Raw genomic sequence first — 17587 nt, forward strand, 5'->3', positions numbered from 1 at the left:
GTTGGGGGGCCTGTCGTTTTGTTGTTTTGTCTGCTGCCCTGATGCCATCACTCTTATATATATATATATACAATTAAAATATCTATATATAAAAAAGAGTGATGGCATCACGGTGACCCACAAAACAACAAAACTACAGGCCCCCCAACCTCAAAATTTGAGAACACAACCCATCATCCATGCCTCTAGGTTGATACAACAAAAAGAAAAGAAAAATAAAGTCCTAATTAGAGAGAGAGGAATAATTGCTTGTATCCAATTGCTGCCAGTTAGAAGGCTAAGCTCCTCCAACTTGGTCTCCTAGCAACCCAATAAAAATAATAATAAAACACTAAAAAATAATTAAAAACACTAAAAAAATAATACAATAAAAACCTATAATAACAGAAAATAACTAAAAATAATACAAGAAAATAATAAAATATAATAAATAAAAAGATAACTTACAATAAAATTAATTAAAAAATACAAATAACGTCAAATAAAAATTACACAACAATTTTTAACCAATACCACCACAGCAACGTGTGGCCGGGCACAGCTAGTATATTATAGATTGTAATAACAATATATAGTACAATATACAATTAAAATATATATTATATTACAGTAGAGTCTCACTAATCCAAGCCTCGCTTATCCAAGCCTCTGGATAATCCAAGCCATTTTTGTAGTCAATGTTTTCAATATATCGTGATATTTTGGTGCTAAATTCATAAATACAGTAATTACAACATAACATTACTGCGTACTGAACTACTTTTTCTGTCAAATTTGTTGTATAACATGAAGTTTTGGTGCTTAATTTGTAAAATCATAACCTAATTTGATGTTTAATAGGCTTTTCCTTAATCCCTCCTTATTATCCAAGATATTCTCTTATCCAAGCTTCTGCCGGCCCGTTTAGCTTGGATAAGTGAGACTCTACTGTATTAGTATTAATAATATATATCATATTATATAACACTGTTCATAACAAATATGTCTTCATCTCTTTTCCCCAGACATGTAACGTTAAGTAACGGCAAAAGTAACGCCGAGGAGATGGACAGCAACTCGGCTGGGGCTCTGGCTCCGCCCACTTGTCCGCGTACTTTCTTTCCCGCCCCTTCCTCTCCTGATTGGCCCACGTCCCGCCTCGCTGGCCAATCCGCGAAGGCCAACAGCGAGGTCTCGCGCGCGGGGGGCGGGGCCAACCCGAGTCTATATAAGGCGCCTTCCGCGGTGTGATTTCGCGCTGTCGTCATCAGCGACGAAGAAGAGAGGAGTCGGCTACTGTTTCGCCATGGAGCCCGGCGAGGCCTCAGGCCTGGTCTCCCTCCTGGTCCGGAGCCCCGCGCAGCGCCATTCGGACCTGCCTCTCTCCGCCCGGCGCTCCTGGAGCGTCCGACGCCTCAAGGCCGAGCTCCGCCGCCTGCACCCGGAGGCCCCGGTGAGGCCTTTAAGCGCTTCGGTACCCGGATGTAATTCTTTGCTTGGTGTCATTTTGGGCAAAACAGCCTGGGGGGGGGGGGGGGACTACAGCTCCCAGAATCCTCTGGGATTGACATCTTTTGGGGTGGACGTCTTTTTGAGTCCCATAATCTCTCCTTTTGGGAGGGCGCCTGGAAGTTATAGTTCCCTCAGGACTTAAAGGTAGCAAATATAATATCTATCTTCTATATATATAAAAGAGTGATGGCATCACGGCGACCCACAAAACAACAAAACTACAGGCCCCCCAATCTCGAAATTTAACAACACAACCCATCATCCACGCCTCTAGGTTGATACAACAAAAAGAAAGGAAAAATAAAGTCCTAATTAGAGGGAGAGGAATAATTGCTTTTATCCAATTGCTGCCAGTTAGAAGGCTAAGCTCCTCCAACTTGGTCTCCTAGCAACCCAATAAAAAATAATAATAAACACTAAAAAATAATTAAAAGCACTAAAAAATTAATACAATAAAATACTATAATAACAGAAAATAACTAAAAATAATACAAGAAAATAATAAAATATAATAAATAAAAAGATAACTTACAATAAAATTAATTAAAAAATACAAATAACGTCAAATAAAAATTACACAACAATTTTTAACCAATACCACCACCACTTTGCCACAGCAACGCGTGGCCGGGCACAGCTAGTATATATATAAAAGAGTGATGGCATCAGGGCAGCGGACAAAACAACAAAACTACAGGCCCCCCAACCTCAAAATTTGACAACACAACCCATCATTCACGGTTCTAGGTTGATACAACAAAAAGAAAAGAAAAAATAAAGTCCTAATTACAGGGAGAGGAATAATAGTTTTTATCCAATTGCTGCCACTTTGAAGGCTAAGCTCTGCCCACTTGGTCTCCTAGCAACCTCCTCAGCCCAGGGGACAGGCACAGTTAAGCCTCACTTAGGCCTCTTCCACAGATTATCAGATTTTAACTGGATTATATGGCAGTGTAGACTCAAGGCCCTTCTACACAGCTATATAACCCATTTATAATCTTAGATTATCTGCTTTGAACTGGATTATCTTGACTCCACACTGCCATATAATCCACTTCAGTGTGCATACTAAACATAAAGACAACCATACAACAGACATTCAATACCACCACTACCTCAACAATTTCTCACCAACACCACCAGACAACGCCACAGCAATGCGTGGCCGGGCACAGCTAGTAATAATAATAATAGTAGAGGAAAAGGTTGCAAAAAGATTCTGGAGAGTTTTCTCTTTTTTGAGGGGCGTTCTGGGCGTTATAGTTAGTCCATGGTTTGGAGGTAGAAAATATTTTTATTTAGTTATGTTACTATATTATAATATATTGTACATACAGTAGAGCAGGGGTCCCCAAACTAAGGCCCGGGGGCCGGATGCGGCCCTCCGAGGTCATTTACCTGGCCCCCGCCCTCAGTTTTATAATATAATATATTGTATATACATATAATATTGATAATAATATTATAATGTAATACAATATAACACTAATGATAATACCATATAATAATATTAATTATATATTCTATGTTACATATAATATTACTAATAATATTACAGTATAGTGGTATAGTTCAATATAGTAATATATAATGCTAATATTGTGCTATGCTAATAATATAATATATTGTATGTACATATAATTTGTAAGCCACTCTGAGTCCCCTTTGGGGTGAGAAGGGTGTGATACAAATGTAGTAAATAAATGCAGTAAATAATAAATAAATAAATTTTAGACTTAGGCTCACCCAAAGTCTGAAATGACTTGAAGGCGCACAACAACAACAACAACCCTAATTAACTTGACTATCTCATTGGCCAGAAGCAGGACCACACTTCCCATTGAAATCCTGATAAATGTATGTTTGTTAAAATTGTTTTTATTTTTAAATATTGTATTGTTCTTTCATTGTTGTTGTTTTTGCACTACAAATAAGACACAAGCAGTGTGCATCGGAATTTGTTTGTATTTTTTTCAAATGATAATCCAGCCCCTCAACAGTCTGAAGGATTGTGGACCAGCCCTCGGCTTAAAAAGTTTGAGTACCCCTGCAGTAGAGTCTCACTTATCCAAACTAAACCTGGACATGACCCCACCTGGACATGAAAAGTGCCTTAAATGTATATTTAAATGTATAATTATGTATATTTTTAATGTATACTCTTAATTTTATTGTAATTTTTAATCTCGATGGATTTTAAATCTGATGTAAACTATTTTTGTTTTGTTTTTTGATGTGTATGTTTATATTGTAAGCCGCCCTGAGTCCCCTGATGGGTGAGAAGGGCGGGGTAGAAGTGAAGAAATAAATAAATAAATAAACGGGCCAGCAGAAGCTTAGATAAGCGAATATCTTGGATAATAAGGAGGGATTAAGGAAAAGCCTATTAAACATCAAATTAGGTTATGATTTTACAAATTAAGCTCCAAAACATCATGTTATACAACAAATTGGACAGAAAAAGTAGTTCAATACGCAGTAATGTTATGTTGTAATTACTGTATTTACGAATTTAACACCAAAATATCATGATATATTGAAAACATTGACTACAAAAATGGCTTGGATAATCCAGAAGCTTGAATAAGCGAAGCTTGGATAAGTGAGACTCTACTGTACATGTAATATTAATAATAATATTATGATGTAATACAACGTAATAATTATTATAATTCACTATTATTGTTTATTTATATAACATGCAATATTACTAATAATATTGCAATATAGTCACGTAATATAATATATTGTATGTATATATACAGTAGAATCTCGCTTATCCAACGTAAACGGGCCGGCTTGAAGATGTAGGGTCTAGGGCTAATATAGAGCCACACATGACCAAATAACAACAGCAATAACACTATGTAACAAGATTTTTGTTCCTGGGTTATAAATGTCATTACTTAATTGGTTCTATCATAAAAACATAGGAAATGTTTATTATAAACTGCCAAAACTTTTTTTTTTGTGATCTGCACAAAAGGTTAAAAAATTGTGCATTGAAAGGTTAAAAATTGCGCGTTGAAAGGTTAAAATTGCACGTTGAAAGGTTAAAAATTGCGCGTTGAAAGGTTAAAATTGCACGTTGAAAGGTTAAAAACTGCATGTTGAAAGGTTAAAAATTGCACGTTGAAAGGTTAAACAATGGCACATGAAAGATTAAAAATGGAAGCTGTATAAACAAAGTTTCTGGTTCATAACAATTACTTTCAAATTAAATACCACACAATCAAACAGGAAATAACACTTTCACACCAGGAACAGATTTTTCAAATGATAATGCATTACATTGTATCCTGCTTTCCTCTCTTAAAACTAGACTCAAAGCAACTTACAACACTAAAAGCAGTACAATTTAAAACTTACAACATAGATACATTAAAATAGAACTAAACGTAGATTGTTAAAAACATGGTTAAACATGCCTAAAACCATTACAAACGGTTAGCATAATTATGGTATAACACTACACAGCAGCAAAGGTTCCTTTCTCTGTTTTTTTCCTTCTGCTTAGTGCCACATGGTGATGTGTTGCTTGTGTCAACCCCACTGTTGCATTGCCTTGCACAAAGGCACAGGGTGAAACGCCCGCTCCACATCAGCAAACGAGTTATGTAACCAGACACAGCTTCCTAGTCACTGATTAATCTTTGAGCAGAGAATTCTGCTGTTTTATTGCCAAACAGAAAATAAAGTATGGAGGGTTTTGTCTTACCTCCATATAGCTCTTGATTTATGTCTGTTGACACTTGTCCTTGGAAATCTTTTGTTATACTTGAAGCATTTGTTACATTGCTGCTGGGTGCCTTCAGGTTGTTTTTCAACTTGTGATGGACCGTAAGGCGATCTTATCACAGGTGTGATAGGATCACCTGTCGGCAAGATTCGAAACCTGTTCTCCAGAGGCATCGTCTGACACTATAACCGTTATTCCAGCCTGCCTCAGGTATAATCCTGTGGCAAATAGAGTCATGTGTCATTTGACATTAATGGTCAGAAGTCCTTTGATTGTAGTACAGTAATTTCAAAAGACAAGTCAATTTATAAGAAAAAAAATCTTAATTTTTGTAGTGCCTGTCTCTCCTTACTGCTCGAGGCAGGGCACAACATAGTTTAAATACATCATAATAACATATGTTCCATAAATAATAATATTTTTATGTATTACCTGTCTTTCCTTACGGCTTGAGGCAGAGCACAGCATAGTGTAAATACATCATAATAATAAAATATGTTCAATTAAAAGCACATAATAAAGCATATTTCTATAAAATACACCTATTGAAATATATGGAACAAGAAATATTGCACAACAAACAGAATATAAATGTAAAATTCATAGTGAAAAACCTAAGAACAAACTTGCAGAACTTACTTGTCCATAACTTGAGGACTATATGTATTAATAATTGCAATGTACATACATACAATGTTGAAATGGTCTTACAGAAAGTGTTATGTTGACAGCTATCAGTAGAAGAAAGGAGTTATGTAATGGGGATCCTAACTGATACCAGAGATTAACATAGATATCAGTCTTGATGTTACCTCAGATGGGCATGCATGTCAATCTGTCATAGGTAACTATTGTTTGGTCTGAAGCATAAATAAAGTCTTTATTGTAAAATCTGGTTATAATTGGGAAGATGGGAGAGTCAGCTCTGTGTACAGTCCATTTTTTGAGTCTAGGTATGTTGAAGATGAAGTTCCAAATCATGTTATGTATTTGCAAAGAACGAAAACATGAATCCTCTGCTCGAGTCAACCGAGACTGGCTTTTGACCACTGTTTCCTGTTTTCTTTTAAAGCCTGAAGACACTCAGAGGTTGATTTATTCCGGGAAGCTTTTGCATGACCATCTGTGCTTGCAAGAAGTTTTCAGTAAGGTATGTCCTGTTTGGTACTAGCATTGCTTTGGGTAGAAGTGGAGCAACATCAAGTAAATGTAAACGACCAAAACCTTTCTTGAAACCTTACTTTGTTTCATTTTCAGCAGGAGATGGTGCATGTTCTACACCTGGTGTGCAATGTAAAGAATCAACCAAAAATGCAAGAGGCTGACACTAAGGTATTAATAAGCAGTCAATTATACTTCTAGCTCACTCATTTCAAACTAGACATCAGGAAACCTAGAGTGATTGGAGGATTGTCTACTGATGGTTATTTTGAAAAGTGTCAGTGCAGCCTTGTAAGAGCAACATGATTGTTTTGGATACAAGTCCAAGATTTTTCTTCTTTGGCACATGCCTCTAGTTAGATCCTGGAAAACATGTTAGCCATATCATGAGTCTTTAAGAGCCATAAAATTAACAAGAAATGGTTGAGTAGTTGGGGACCAAAGGGAAGAATAATTTTGTTGTGTTTGTGGGGCCTCTGTTGTGATGCTTATTGGAAGTTAGAATTATCAACAGCAAATCTACATTTGTTGCAGTTACTAAACTCAGGAACTGTCATATCTCTTTTTTGGGGATTTAACATAACCTGCCTTAAGTGATGAAACAGACTGTGCTAAAACTTGCTTTGCATTGCGCTGGAAGTGTTTCATCTCACACTCCATACTTGGTCATTTAATTCGGTCCAGGTATACGCTCACTCTGCAATGTTTTTACTGAGTGTCCTGTTTAAATGTATTGTTTTTTCTAATTTGGAATTTTTATTATAATGAGTATGGTATCATCATTTTATACCTTTGATACTAAGTGAAGTAGTTGTGGCATTGAATGTGTTTGCCGTTTATATGTATGCTAACTTCCCTGAATCCCTTTGGGGGAAGAGGGCAGTCTAGAAATAAAGTTTATTATTATATTATTCTATTTTTAACTGTGGAATATCTTCATGAAAGCAGGTTTATAAATCTCTAGTTTTCTCTGTTTATTCAGACTGCAGATACTGAGCGCCAGCCCGTTCCATCTAGCCCTGTACATCCTTTAGTCTCTGCATGGAGTCAGAGTGGAAATGTTTGCAACCAGCCTCATCCAGCAGGAGATGCTGGTGATCGGTATGTATGTGATGAAAGCTGAGTGACTTGGTTATGCCTTGAGTTGCCCCTTAAATGCTTGCACTTGCATGTGTATATCTCTGGAATGATACTTGCCAGAAGCCAAAGCTCCTGGCAGGATGTGCTAAAAAAAATGCACATCTTCCATGAGGCTTCCTTTTCACTCTAGTTTGAATGAAACTGTAAGAAATAGCAGTGAAAGTGGGGGGAATTCTTCCTTTTCCTTTAAACTGTTGTTAAAAGAAAGCTCAAGAAAAAAGGACAGAGAAAATGGGCAGATTAGATGAGAAACAGGAGGAGACATTCCTGGTCGAGGAAGGTTAGATGGGACCTTAATGTTTGACATCAGGCCATTTTCTCCAAGCATATTATTTGACAACACAGAAATGCTGGACCACTTGTAACAACCACCATGTCAGACTACACAGAGAAGCCATTGAAATCCACAAGTATGAGGACAATTTAACAGAAAGAAGGAAACCATGAAAATGAACAAAATCTGGCTACCAGTATTTTTTTAAAAAACTCTAAAATCAAGACAATAAATAGAGAATAACATTCAGAAAAATGGGAGTTCTAGACAAACAATCAGGGCCAGTTAACACCTCCCAACAAAGGATTCCCTTGGGCAGTAAGCAGCCAGACTTTGAATCTCTAAGGCCATTCAACGCAAATCAAGCTGGCCAATTGCAGCGCTCACACTTGCCTCAAACAGACAAAAGTTCTTTCTCCCACCCTGGACATTATTCCTCAGATATATAAACCCCACTTGCCTAGTTTCCAACAGACCTCTGAAGATGCCTGCTATAGATGTGGGCGAAACATCAGGAGAGAATCCTTCTGGAACATGGCCAATACAACCTGAAAAACTCACAGCAACCCAGTGATTCCGGCCATGAAAACCTTTGACAACATATCTGCGAAATTCTTGCCCTGAAGCTGAAGCACATAAACTTCCTTGCAGTACATCTAAAATTATCTGGGAACGGGGGAGAATACCAGCAGACCTGTTCTGATAAAATCTTTTTATGTTTGCTTTTGTACTAGATCTCCACCGACACAGATTCCATTTCAAGGCATGAACCCTGGCTACTCTTATGCAACATACCGAATGCTGCAGTTCTGGTTCCATCAGATTTATGCCAGACAATATTATATGCAATAGTAAGTTGTACTTTGCCTTGCCATGTTTTATTGAGAGTCCAGTGTCTGAGCTGATGGCTACTGTTCTCAATGAGACTGAAATGCCATATGGTATTAAGTCTTAACCTTCTCAAATATTTCAATGGCTACATGAATGTCTGAGCACTCTCTGAAGCAAATTTAGTCTTAAAAACGTACAGGTGATTGATTACTTTGTTATGAATAGATTGGTTATATTGATTTATTTATACCCCACCTTTCCTGGTAACATGTTCAAGGCTGTAGCAGACTACCAGCCAGCCAGATTAATTTTTTTAGCAAATGAAGTTTAAAAGACTTGGCCTTCCATTGTTGTTATTTTATCACTACAGGAAGACACCTATATTGGCAGGAGATGCATTCCTAGCTCTACTGTGTTTACTTAAAACTGTGGTTATGCCCAAACAGCATTACATTATTTGACTTCTGCTCGCGGCACACCCTTTCCCTGGCAAAGTATTTACATTCCTTCGAAGTTAATCTCATTTCTTCTTACTTTCTGTACAGCATGGCTGCCAATGCTGCGTCCAACGATGCCTCCTCCACACGAAGCACGCAAGAGATCCCAGTCGCCCCGGTGGCAGCACCTGCTCCCCTTCCTGACCCTTTTCCTGTTGGAAACCAACCCGGGAATCCCAACGCCCCTGCTCCGGCCAACCTGGGTGTCAATCCCAATCTCCGTGTGAACGCCCAGGGCGGGGCCCTGATGGAAGAAGAGGAGGAGGCCCATCGGGACTGGCTGGACTGGCTTTATTCTGCCACCCTCTTCTACGTTTTCGTCAATATTGTGTATTTCTACTCCAGCATGAGCCGGCTTGTTATGGTGCTGGTGGGCACCCTTCTGATGTATCTGTAAGTATCTGGACAGTGGAGCTTGTTTTTCTTTTGAGCATCATGTGGGATGTATTGATCACAAGTTGCAGCCCCATAGCCCCCTTTCAATTCATAAAGAAAATACTGCAAGTTCACATCATTTGAATTTTGATATTGAGAGGGCAGATTAGCTGTCAACTTATCTAGCAAGGCCAGCTGTGTCTTCTGGCAGAAAGAAAAAGGGAAAGGAATAGTTATTTGACTGATGTGCAGTAGATTTGTACTTTGAGCAATGGAAATGAGCCCATCTCAAGATAGATTCTTGTAATGATTGAACTTTGAAGAGTCTCCTCTTAGTGAAATTACAGTGACCACGGTTCTGTTGCTGGAACTAAATGGGTGATCTGAGTGTTGTGCTCAAAAAACACAGCTTTTCCTTCAATTACTGGGCAGCGTGTCTCCCCAGGTACTCTCCTCATTTATGAATTTTAAAATCACATTCTATGTTTATTGTGTTTGAGCTTTTTACATGTATTTCAATATGTGTATGTTTTAATACATGCTTCTGTGGATGTATTATGACTATGACTTGCTGTGAGTTTTCCGGGCTGTCTAGCCATGTTCCAGAAGCATTCTTTCCTGACATTTCGCCTGCATCTATGGCAGGCATCCTCAGAGGTTGTGAGGTATGTCGGAAACTAGTCAAGCAGAGGTTCTTCATGCCAAAGTCTCTCAGAAATAGGCTACTTCAATTTTCATAGTCATCTCTCAGTGTGTGTTCATTGTATAATTGCCTAGAATGTATTCTTAAAGCCTCGGAGGAATAATTAATAAATAATGTGGTCATGGAGTCAGGAGAGCTCTCTCAGAAGCCACAGCACCTCGGACGATCGGAATTGCATCCCCATAGCTTTATTCTTAAAGCCTCGAGGAGATAGCTAATAAATAATGGTTTATCTTCCTAGGCACCATGTGGGCTGGTTTCCATTCAGGCGAGGGCCAGTTCAGCCTGCTCAGAACAACATTCCACCTGAAGCAGCGGTTAACCAAGACCAAAACAATAACTTGCAGGTGGGTTCCTGTTGGGTTGTGCTTTCAGTCATAAGCTTCATTTTTCTAAACGTTTACAACTCCCATATGCAAGTCCCATTGTCCATGGTCCATCCCCCTCCAAACAGCATCAGGATATAGAATTAGGTCATGGGGGCTCTATGTGCCAAGTTTGGTTTTGATCAGTATACAAACACTAACTTTTATTATAGACAGACAGACAGATAGATGGATAATATGGTTGCAGTATTTATAAAAAGAAAAAATGGGGGCCCCTGGTGGCACAGCTTGTTAAAGCGCTGAGCTGCTAAACTTGTGGACCAAAAAGCCAAAGGTTTGAATCTGGGGAGTGGAGTGAGCGCCTACTGTTAACCTCAGCTTCTGCCAACCCAGCAGTTCGAAAACATGCAGATGTGAGTAGATCAATAGGTACAGCTCCGGCAGGAAGGTAACAGCGCTCCATACAGTCATGCCAGTGGCCACATGACCTTGGAGGTGTCTATGGACAACGCTGGCTCTTCGGCTTAGAAATGGAGATGGGCATCAACCCTCAAGAGTAGGACACGACTAGACTTAATGTCAGGGGAAAACCTTTACCTTACAAGGTTTCCATAACACAATAGCTTTACACACAGCAGCCTTCACACTGGAGCTTTACACACAAGGTCTTCTCTCACACTCCTCAGGACGACACTAGCTTTGACTCACTAACTAGCTTATTGAACCCTTTCAGTGCTTGACTCACATTTTTGTAATTAAAAATATCTAGTTAAGACTTGTCAGAAATATTTAATTTTTTTTTATTTTTCCTGGATCAGCAGCAAGGAGAAAATGTGGGCAGACCAGAGGAAGCTGACGCAGTGGACGTTGTACCCGAAACACAGCCAGTTGCCCCTTCCTTTGCGAGCACCGCCTGGCTCTTTATCAGGACCTTCTTTGCCTCGCTTTTGCCGGAGGGCCCTCCTGCGGTGGAAAACTGACTGGTCTCTTCCTTACGAATCAAATGACCGCACTTAGATACTGGACCTAAGCTGGGAGGCCAAAGCTGCCTGGTGTTGTCAGCCAAAAGAATACCGAAGAGGAACATGACACAAGTCAAAACAGGCTGGTCCCCCAAGTCGATGCATAAAACAGGATCTATGACAATGTGTAATTCTTTACTTAATGCAAGTAAAGCCACAAGTGGACCAGAGGCAGAGAAGCCAATCGCTTCTGCCAGTGTGACTATTCCTTTTGGAATATATCCTCATATTCTTTAAATACACTGAGTGTATTATCTAATGCAGCCAGTGAATTTAGATATATATGGTAAGGATTTTACAGGGAGAATGTATGCCAAAGACAAAGCGACCACATTGTTTCCTCCCAGTGGATGAAAATAGCTTCCAACAGAAGAAACCATTCCTTATCAGAATTTTTCTCCGGGTTGAGAACAAGGGCTGTTTTTCTGTCACCAGTTGAGTCCAGATGTCTTGAGTCTTACATGGAGCACTTCTGTAAATGCTGAACATTCCCTGGTATTCCTGTAAGAAAGATTCTGCATTCAGTGGAATATAGTAAAAAATATATATTTGTGTCACAAACTGAAGGGGGTTCTGTGTGCTGAAGAGTTGGAGAAAATGCTTTTCTCTCTGACGCCATAGCCTTAAACTTCCATCTTTGCAATTACACTGCAGACGGATTATATGTTGAAGACGTCTTCCAGTCCTGCCTCTGCAAAATAATGCTTTTGGGTTGGATGCATAGGTGCAAATAGAAAAAAACCTTCAATTCTTTGTGAGGGAATATACTTATTTTCCCGGTGGATTATAATTTTTTAAAGAAATGCATGGAGTTCTGTAAGGGGAGGGAAAGAATGTGTGCTTACTTTCATGTGCGTTTTAAAGCTTGTGGCTTTTATAAGTATGATATGATGATTTAGTGCCTTTGGAATCATCTTTAAAATAGCTGGCAGCTGTACTGAGATATTTTCCTTTGCTCCTTGGTCTTTTTTAGAGGCAGTTAAAATGCATCTCTTTCCGCTCCTCTTTGGCCTATGCCTCCTTCCAAAACATGCCATGAGTTTGCAATGGGAATCTTTGCTGCTCAGGGATCATTTCCTTAGACCACCTGCATATAGGGACCGTTTTCTTGTGTATGTAATCTGCTCCCCAAAAAAAGATACTGAAATTGTATTTTCACCATTTTAGATCATGAAACTGAACCTCCCATTCATATCTAATGTATATTGTAAATTTTACTTGTACAGAGAACTGTCTGCAGACCTTTCTTGTATATTGTCATAAAAAGTTTAATATATGATGGCTTAATTTTATTAAAAGTCATATACTGCTAACGGACTCTTTTCTTAGTACCAGGATAGGATTCAGATAAACAGTTGGCATAAATGAGCATCTTGTGTTGTCGAAGGCTGGAATCACTGGATTGCTGTGTTTTCTGGGCTGTATGGCCATGCTCCAGAAGCATTCTCTCCTGATATTTCACCCACATCTATGACAGGCATCCTCAGAGATTATGATGTCTGTTGGAAACTAGGCAAGTGGGTTTTTATATATGGGTTCTTGGACATTTTTATGGTGCTCACTATAACCTGCAATGTCATTGGAGGGAGGCCATTGGTGTCTCCTGAGTTGTGGGAACTATAGCTGTTTGTGGAGGCAGGAGCTTGTCTGTGTAAGTGGTATTTTCCCTTTTATTGTGTGTATAGATCAGGCACTGGCAAACTTGGGCCCTCCGGGTGTTTTGGACTTCAACTCCCACAATTCCTAACAGTAGGCTGTTAGGAATTGTGGGAGTTGAAGTCCAAAACACCCGGAGGGCCCAAGTTTGCCCATACAACTGCATTCAAAGGCGTGATCCAGCGCAAGGTGAATTTCAACATTGCAACCACTAGACGGAGCAATGCAGCCAGTTTGGAATTTGAAACAGCAAGTTGTTGCTGTTGTTGCACAATGTATTTGCATTCCAGTGCTATCAGGATAACTAATTATCCTAGTTTTGTCTTCAGATGGGTAATTGCTCTTTGGGCTGCCCAAGCTGGCCAGCTGCTCTCTGTGATAATATGTATGTTCTCCAAAAGCTTCTTAGGGTCTGTTGTTTTTTAGCCGCCAAGTTGCAGATGCAGCATAGTCACAAAAGCCACCTCTGCATCGTTCCAATTTTAGTATACAGTAGACTCGCTTATCCAACGTCCACTTATCCAACGTTCTGTAGTATCCAACACAGTTAGCCTTTTAGTAGACAATGTTTTTGTATTCAATGTTTCCAATACATTGAGATGTTTTGATGCTAAATTTGTAAATACAGTAACTACTACGTAACGTTACTGTGTATTGGACTGCTTTTTCTGTCGATTAGTTGTAAAATATGATGTTTTGGCACTTAATTTGTAAAATCATAATGTAATTTGATGTTTAATAGGCTTTTCCTTAGGCCCTCCTTATTATCTAACATTTTCACTTATCCAACATTCTGCTGGCCCATTTATGTTGGATAAGCGAGACTCTTATGTGCTGCCGAAGTGAGCACAGTCACAAAAGCCACCTTGGCAAGCTCTTTTCTTGCTAAGATTTGTAAGCAGACATTGGGAAAAATGTGCCGCCGCTTCCAGCAAAAAATTGTCAAAACATCTCTTGGTTGGAGGTAGTAATGTACAGTGTTCCCTCACTTATCGCGGGGGTTATGTTCCAGGACCACCTGCAATAAGTGAAAATCTGCAAGTAGGGACACTCTATTTTAATATTTCTACATTATTTTAGTAGTTATACATTATTTTAAGTCTTTATCAATCAATCATGTGTTGATAAATCGCCTCCTTCTCCTCCCGTTGCCGCTTGGGCTCCTTTTCTCTCCCTTTGGCTTCTCCTTCCTCCCTTCCCTAGGCTGTAAATTGTAAATTTTTATTATTTATAATATTGTTTTAGAATTTATTGGAAAACCGCGAAACAGCGAATCCGCAAAAAGTGAACCGTGAAGTAGTGAGGGAACACTGTACTTCTAATCCTGGGAAGCATCTACAAGACTGGAACATTTTAAAAGCAGCTGAAGAAGTGGGAGGAGAGGATGAAGAAAGGACTCTCTGTGCCAAACTGGGACAGAAGCAGGGTTTGTCTGTTCCAAGGTATTAAGTGCACATTTTGTGCATGACCGAAGGAAGCACAATTGTCACCTTCCCACTGATAGGAGTCCACTGTTAGTTGAATGTTCAGGGTGAATGCAGTTCTTAATCCAGTGGTCATCATAGGCGATCCCTTGTGACCTGTGGGTCTGATTGTCTTCCCAAGGAAGAGTCTTGGTAGTAGGTCCGTAAATTTATTTATTATTTATTTACTATATTTATATCCTGCCTTTCTCTACCCCGAGGGGAACTCAAGGTGGCTTACAAATGGCATTTGTGCAGTGCCTTAGGCATAAAACACAAACATGAAATAGAATTATTAAAAATTGATACTGTCCTGTTTTGTCTTTCAAGAACAGCCTTAAAACACTGTGGTAAGTAAATGAAAACTGCTTTACTTCAGCAAAACATAAAGTACAGCACAGCACATTCAGTGGAATAATGCAAAAGGAAGCAAGGAAGTCTTAAGGTAAACACAGTTCTTAGTCTCTGTTAAATTCCCAAATCAAATAGTCTTACTTCAGAAAAAGAAACAACAATAAACCCTTAGGAGAAGTTTCCCAGATGCAGACTTGAAGCAGGCACAACGGGAACAAAGAGTCAGTTTGTTACCAGCAAGAGCTGGCTGCACCTGCTTCTGCTTTATAGCCCTGAGTCCCCTCACAGTTGCTAGGACATTTCCTAATTACTCAGCTGCATTTCTGGCAACTATTCTAGCTGAATGATGTCTCTGCTCTGTTTCCTTTCACCTCTCCTGAAATGTGGGTACTTGCAAAATCTCCTCAGATTCCAACTCAAACTCAGATTCATGAACACTTTCCTGCTCCCCTTCCTCTTCTGAAGAAGAGGAATTCCTAACAGATACAGACATAAAAGCATAATTAAAATACATTCCAGTATAAGACACGTCATCCAAAGACAGGGCCTAAGCCGTTCCATAATGCACTGCACAATTTCCAGGTGAAATTATTGCCCTGCGCTATTTATCAAAGGCCTGCTTCCAAAGCCATAGCCTTTCTAAAAGCTAGGAGACAATACAACAATCCAGGCTGGCAAACCTTCTTAGGACATGGCTCTGATTTGTGTGATCTCTGTCATAACCAACCTCAAGATACAGAAGGGGTAGAGAATGATCTTTTTTCCAGTACTTGAAGCAACTATCTCAGGAAACAGATTGCTTGGTAACAATGAAGTCTTGGCCCCAAGTATCAGTCGTTTTATTGGCTCCTGCGGACACTCCCTTTTACTGCCTTTTTGTGTATGTTGAGGGAAACGTGTGTCTGGGATTTGAGCAGGATAACATAGCGTTCCCGTTTGACGTCCCCAAGGAGGTCTGCTCTGCCTGTTCTAAAATAATAGACACTGTGGTTTCTACAAATGGGCAATTGTTGGGTTTATGGATCCAGGCTGGAAGACGTGGCCTCCGTGTCAGTGGGGCTGTGAGTCTAGTCCAGAGTTTATTCCACAGGTTTTTTTTTTTATAAAATTTTATTAATTTTCTTGAAATACATCACTACCTCAGTACATTACATATTCTTCTATTCCATACATAATTCATTGCATCAACAATATATGTACATGTATCTTGTATGTTGTTTTATTCACCTCCACAGGTTAAAGGAACTCTCCGAGATACTATTATTTATTTATTTGGGTTGTTGTATGTCTTTCGGGCTTTGTGGCCATGTTCCAGAAGTATTCTCTCCTGACGTTTCGCCCACATCTATGGCAGGCATCCTCAGAGGTTGTGAGGTATGGATAAACTAATTAAGGAAAGGAAAGAATATATATCTGTGAATATATAACAACCCTGTGATCCCGGCCATGAAAGCCTTCGACAACACATTTATTTATTTACTAGCTGTGCCCGGCCACGCGTTGCTGTGGCAAAGTGGTGGTGGTATTGGTTAAAAATTGTTGTGTAATTTTTATTTGACGTTATTTGCATTTTTTAAAATTAATTTTATTGTAAGTTATATTTTTATTTATTATATTTTATTATTTTCTTGTATTATTTTTAGTTATTTTCTGTTATTATAGTATTTTATTGTATTATTTTTTTAGGGTTTTTAATATTTTTTATTGGGTTGCTAGGAGACCAAGTTGGAGGAGCTTAGCCTTCTAACTGGCAGCAATTGGATAAAAGCAATTATTCCTCTCTCCCTAATTAGGACTTTATTTTTCTTTTCTTTTTGTTGTATCAACCTAGAGGCGTGGATGATGGGTTGTGTTGTCAAATTTCGAGGTTGGGTGGCCTGTAGTTTTGTTGTTTTGTGGGTCGCCGTGATGCCATTACTCTTTTATATATATAGATTTACAGTATTTATATTCCGCCCTTCTTTCTCACCCCGAAGGGGACTCAGGGCGGATCACATTACACATATAGGCAAACATTCAATGCCATATAACATAGAACAAAGACAAACAAACATAGGCTCCGAGCGGCCTCGAACTCATGACCTCCTGGTCAGAGTGATTCATTGCAGTGATTCATTGCAGCTGCTCTCCAGCCTGCGCCACAGCCCGAGCCCTACCGAACTCTACCTCCAAAATATATTCATCACCATAGATCAGGGGTCCCCAAACTTTTTAAGCCACAATCCTTCAGACTCTTGAGGGGCCGGATTATCATTTGAAAAAATAAATAAATACAAATTCCGATGCACACTGCACATGTCTTATTTGTTGTGCAAAAACCAACAACAAGAAGAAGAACAATACAATATTTAAAAATAAAAACAATTTTAACCAACATACATTTCTCAGGATTTCAATGGGAAGTGTGGTCCTGCTTCTGGCCAATGAGATAGTCAAGTTAATTAAGGTTGTTGTTGTTGTTGTTGTTGTGTGCCTTCAAGTCATTTCAGACTTTGGGTGAGCCTAAGTCTAAAATTTATTCATGTGTTATTTATTTATTGACTGCATTTATTGAC

At 39.1% G+C, this 17587-nt stretch overlaps 1 protein-coding gene across 6 annotated transcripts; it reads left to right on the plus strand.

The window, feature by feature from the left end:
* The first annotated feature begins 1213 nt into the window (after positions 1 to 1213).
* herpud1 (homocysteine inducible ER protein with ubiquitin like domain 1) lies at positions 1214 to 12872 on the plus strand. 6 transcript variants are annotated; one of them, XM_062961602.1, is made up of 8 exons: positions 1214 to 1453; positions 6303 to 6380; positions 6488 to 6562; positions 7374 to 7492; positions 8540 to 8656; positions 9182 to 9526; positions 10453 to 10558; positions 11356 to 12872. In XM_062961602.1, the coding sequence occupies exons 1-8, from the start codon at positions 1286 to 1288 to the stop codon at positions 11515 to 11517; spliced, it is 1170 nt and encodes a 389-aa protein (XP_062817672.1). In that variant the 5' UTR covers positions 1214 to 1285; the 3' UTR covers positions 11518 to 12872. The 6 variants fall into 6 exon arrangements, with proteins under 6 accessions (XP_062817672.1, XP_062817674.1, XP_062817673.1 ...); XM_062961604.1 differs by having other exon boundaries at positions 6491 to 6562; XM_062961603.1 differs by having other exon boundaries at positions 1215 to 1453; positions 11359 to 12872.
* Positions 12873 to 17587: the final 4715 nt, after the last annotated feature.

This window comes from Anolis carolinensis, unplaced genomic scaffold (genome assembly GCF_035594765.1).
Source record: "Anolis carolinensis isolate JA03-04 unplaced genomic scaffold, rAnoCar3.1.pri scaffold_9, whole genome shotgun sequence".
Lineage (NCBI taxonomy): Eukaryota > Metazoa > Chordata > Lepidosauria > Squamata > Dactyloidae > Anolis > Anolis carolinensis.

Bases quoted from the DNA above. Each gene is read 5' to 3' on its own strand.
- herpud1 (XM_062961602.1), top strand. From the start codon at position 1,286: ATGGAGCCCGGCGAGGCCTCAGGCCTGGTCTCCCTCCTGGTCCGGAGC. The intron at 6,563-7,373 runs GTATTAATAAGC...CTGTTTATTCAG, and splicing joins TGCAAGAGGCTGACACTAAG to ACTGCAGATACTGAGCGCCA. The intron at 10,559-11,355 runs GTGGGTTCCTGT...TTCCTGGATCAG, and splicing joins ACCAAAACAATAACTTGCAG to CAGCAAGGAGAAAATGTGGG.